Raw genomic sequence first — 4574 nt, 5'->3', positions numbered from 1 at the left:
GCTCAGTAGTTGCGGCTCGCGGGCTCTAGCACTCAGGCTCAGTAGCTGAGGTGCACAGGCTTAGTTGCTCTGCGGCATGTGGGATCTTCCTGGACCAGGGCTTGAACACGTGTCCCCTGCATTGGCAGGTGGATTCTTAACCACTGCGCCACCAGGGAAGCCCAAGTCCCAATCATTAACCTTGGATTTGTGCCTTTTCTCTTGAATCCTCTTCCTTATCTTGGTAAGAGAATGTCATGCTCTCTCAGTGGGATTTTGAAGCCTTTCACCAGCTTTGTTACTGGCTCAGATATAGCCCAGATTCAGGTAGTTATTTAGACACAACTGTCTGCTTTTCATCAAGTCATCCGGACCTATCTTCAGTGACACATTGGCAGGGCCAAGGGGACCTGCACACAGCCCTGTCAGGGAAGATGAGCCGGGAGCCATGAAGAAAGCAGGGCCTCAGGTGGCCCACGCCAACTTCCCACTCATGGAGCTCCATGCCATTCATAGCTTAAAGCAAACCAAACAAACCCTGTTCCCTTTCGAGAGGAGTGGGCAGGTTTCAATTTTCTCTTGGATATGGCCAACAATCAGAATTTTTAGGCAGGAGATAATGGAAGATTGAATGTTTTTCTTCTTTTAAAAAATATCTAGGAGTATTAAGCTAGAGCAGTGAAAGTTCAGACAATTATACCATTTTCTTTTGTTTACTGTTTTTCTCAAATTGAAAGAAAAACAAACTACAAGCAAAACAGATTTGGGATGAAAGCCAAGATTTGTCTGTGGTTCGATTTTGCACTGCCCTGTGGTTCTGATTCCTTTCTCTGTCACAGGGAATATGCAGTGGCCCAAGCCCAGAGTGACTTTCAAGTTCTGCATCCCTAATGTGGGGTTTTTAAAAGTGTGTTCCACTGAGAAACAGTATTGCTAAATGCTCCCTGTAGGAGGAGTACACCTCTTCTTATATCAGACTTGGCCATGTGACTTGCTTCAGCCAACGAAATGTGTGTTGCTTCCAGCAAAACCTTAAGACCATCACAAGGTTCTACCATTTTCCTTTTATCTCCTCCATGAGACCAGCAATGGCTCAAATGGGAGTTGCCCTTTCAGCCTTGATCCAAGAGTTAAGAAGATGCTGAATAGAGGCTACAGCCACCTAGCAGCTGTCTTGTAAAGTGAAAGAGAAATAGAGCACTGTTGTTATAAACCACTGAAATTTTGTTACTGCAGCATTACCCAGCTCATCCTCACCAACACGTTGTCAGGACAAAGGGGGCTCTTTGTATCAAATGATTTTTTAAATGCTACATATGCTATCCCACTTAAAACATAATAATGTAGACTGGCATTTTAAAAGATGTCCAAAAATCTTGCAGGAAAGAAACTGGTTTACTACTGTAATCTAGCATTTTCCCAGTAGTCTTGAGTAAAGAATTTTTTTTACATAATACTTAATAACTTTTCACCAAACACACTTTTTAAAAAAGCTGCCCTAATGCATTTTTGTCTGTTACCTGAAACAGAGGTTGATTCACGAAGCTGGTGGCTCTTGTGAACTTCTGCAAACTAGTCATTACTGGCTTCATTCCTTTGTTTGTTCATTCATTCATTCATGAAAAAATATATCAGGTACTAGAGTTAGTGTTGGAGATGCTAAGGTCTCCCACTGCTATCTCGTGGGTGTGCAAGAAATATCACTGTCATTAATTTCTATAAGTGAACTTCATTTCTGACTGGGTATCTAAGCACATGTACCAGGTTGTTTTATTTTATTTTATTTTATTTTTTGCGGTACGTGGGCCTCTCACTGTTGTGGCCTCTCCCGTTGCGGAGCACAGGCTCTGGACGCGCAGGCTCAGCGGCCATGGCTCACGGGCCCAGCCACTCTGCGGCACGTGGGATCTTCTCAGACCGGGGCACGAACCCGTGTCCCCTGCATCGGCAGGCGGACTCTCAACCACTGCACCACCAGGGAAGCCCATGTACCAGGTTTTGAGAGTATGATTACTGCTGGTCACATGTCCACTGTCCAGTTCCACATGGTGGCTTCGGGACTGGGGATGTGACACCGTCCTATGAGTTTCAGGCCAAGCCTAGGGCGTGGGAGCATCTTTGCAGGGGTCTCCACAATCCTGCGTTGCTGGGCACATCACCTAGCCCTTCCCTCCACGGCCTTAATGCTGCTGCCAAGAAGCAGGGTTCAGTTCCTTGCCCCGGGACTACAGGAGGCAGAATTCTATGACAGCCTCCAAGATTCCTGGTCCCAGGGGTACACACACCTTTCCTGAGTTATACAACGAACAATAATCTCGGTACTGCTGTGTAGGGAGTTTGCAGATGTGACTGAAGTGCCGAATCTGTTGACCTTAAATTAAAGAGAACAGTCACGTGAGCCTCACCTAATTACACAAGTCCTTTAAGAGCAGAGCATTCTTCCTGCTGGTTGTAGGAGAGGAAGCCAAGGATTCAAAGCATGGGAAGGATTCAACACGCCATTGCTGGCTTGACGACAGAATGGAGGGCAGCCCTGACTGTCAGCCAGCAAGGAAGCATGGGCCTCAGCCCCATAAGTGCCAAGAAACTGAGTTCTTCCAGCCCGAGTGAGCTTGGAAGCGCGTTTCTCCCAGCCTGGCTGACACCCTGATTTCAGCCTTGTGATACTCTTGAGCAGAGACCCAGCCCTATCACACTGGACCTATGGAACCAGGATTGTAGACTCTAGGACCAGCTGGGTCTATAGAACTGCGATCAGTGTTTCAAGCTGCCAGGTATGTGGGGATGTGTGATGCAGCAAAAGAAAACCAGCACATGCACCCCAGGCCCTGTCTTCTCTCTTCCTCTCCTCTGGCCTGGGGTCTCTGTTTCCAGTTTGGAGGGGAAATCAGAGAGCGTGAGGGAAGCCTGGGCAACCTTACTTCTTCAAGACATTCTCTTTTTTTTTTTTTAGATATTTGAAATACAACTTTATTCTGATTCTAAACGAAAAGGAATGGGAATGACAGTAAGATTCCACCACTGAATATTGTGATGTGACTGTAGCAGTCTTATATTTGAAACTCAAGGAGGAAAGAACTGTGTTCCAAAACACCTAAATATGCAGGTCCAAAAAAATGAAGGTTTGTTTGTTTTTTTTAACTGCCACATTCACTCCAAAGCCCATTCATCTCCTTCAGCATCCCAAACATTAAGCACATGTTCTGCTTAGCTAGGTAATAAAGTGGCAAACATGCTGCATCACTGACATCACAGGACAGTTGCCTATAAAACTAGACTTCTGACGCTGGGCTCCAGCTTCACTTTTCTCACAGGTCATCATGTTCATCCGGGAGGGCAGTTGTCTGAGCAACCTCTAGATCGTGCTCGTACTGCGCTGCCAACACTGGGTCCATGACCCCCTCTGCTGGGGCGAGAGCAGGCATGGCGACGAACTCCGAGTTAGGGTCTCCGATCGGTTTTCTAGCAAGCCAGAGGAAGGGCTTTTCAAAATTGTAGTTACTTTTGGCAGAGATGTCATAGTACTGAAGATTCTTCTTTTGGTGGAAGACAATCGACTTTGCCTTAACCTTTCTGTCCTTAATATCCACTTTGTTGCCACACAACACGATGGGGATGTTCTCACACACTCGTACCAGATCTCTATGCCAGTTAGGCACGTTCTTGTAAGTAACCCTCGATGTTACATCAAACATTATGATGGTACACTGAGCTTGGATGTAATAGCCATCTCTCAGTCCACCAAATTTCTCCTGGCCAGCTGTATCCCATACGTTGAACTTAATGGGTCCCCTGTTGGTATGCAACACCAGGGGATGGACCTCAACGCCCAAGGTGGCTACATACTTCTTCTCAAATTCACCAGTCAGATGGCGTTTCACAAATGTAGTTTTCCCAGTACCGCCGTCACCAACCAATACGAGCTTGAACTGCACTTGGGGCTCTCCTTGCGCAGCCATCGCGATGCTGCTTCCAGAAGCGTCTCCGCGCCCGTCTGACTCAAGACATTCTCTTTACAACCTCTTCCTCTCACTTCTTTCAAAGCCCGGATGTGGGTTTCTGTTTTTTGATAGGTATCTCACTTCCTTTTAAAAATTTTTATTGGCGTATAGATGAGTTACAATGTTGTGTTAGTTTCAGGTGTACAGCAAAGCAGTTATACATATACATATATCCACTTTTTAAATTTTTTTTTAGAATCTTTTCCCATATAGGCCATTACAGAGTATTGAGTTCCCTGTGCTATACAGCAGGTTCTTATTAGTTATCTATTTTATATATAGTAGTGTGTATATGTCAATCCCAGTCTCCCAATTTATCCCTCCCCCCACCCCGATCCCCTGGTAACCATAAGTTTGTTTTCTACATCTGGATGTGTTTTCTTAAAGAGACTTCTAGAAAGCAAAATCCAGGGAGCCCTGCAAGCTGCATTTCCCCTTCTCCATCCTCCAGACACACTCAGAGCTACCACCTGTTAGCCCGAGACAATAAGATCTGAGCCTGCTGGAAGTGAGGAAAGAGAAGTGAGGAAAGAGAACACACAAGGAGGCGAAAATACTCCACGGACTAGTATCTTCACATACTGTTCCTTCCCA

General features: G+C 45.8%; 1 protein-coding gene across 1 annotated transcript; it reads right to left on the bottom strand.

Annotated features, from left to right (window-relative positions):
* Positions 1-3203: 3203 nt before the first annotated feature.
* Positions 3204-3973, bottom strand: LOC309831397 (GTP-binding nuclear protein Ran-like). Its single transcript, XM_082668559.1, has one exon. It carries the CDS (start codon positions 3936-3938, stop codon positions 3288-3290), a length of 651 nt encoding a protein of 216 aa, XP_082524685.1. The 5' UTR covers positions 3939-3973; the 3' UTR covers positions 3204-3287.
* Positions 3974-4574: the final 601 nt, after the last annotated feature.

The sequence above is a fragment of the Grampus griseus genome, assembly GCF_964374135.1.
Source record: "Grampus griseus genome assembly, chromosome: 13".
Lineage (NCBI taxonomy): Eukaryota > Metazoa > Chordata > Mammalia > Artiodactyla > Delphinidae > Grampus > Grampus griseus.
The sequence above is the reverse complement of the archived record's forward strand: the minus strand, read 5'-3'. Positions and strand labels throughout refer to the sequence as shown.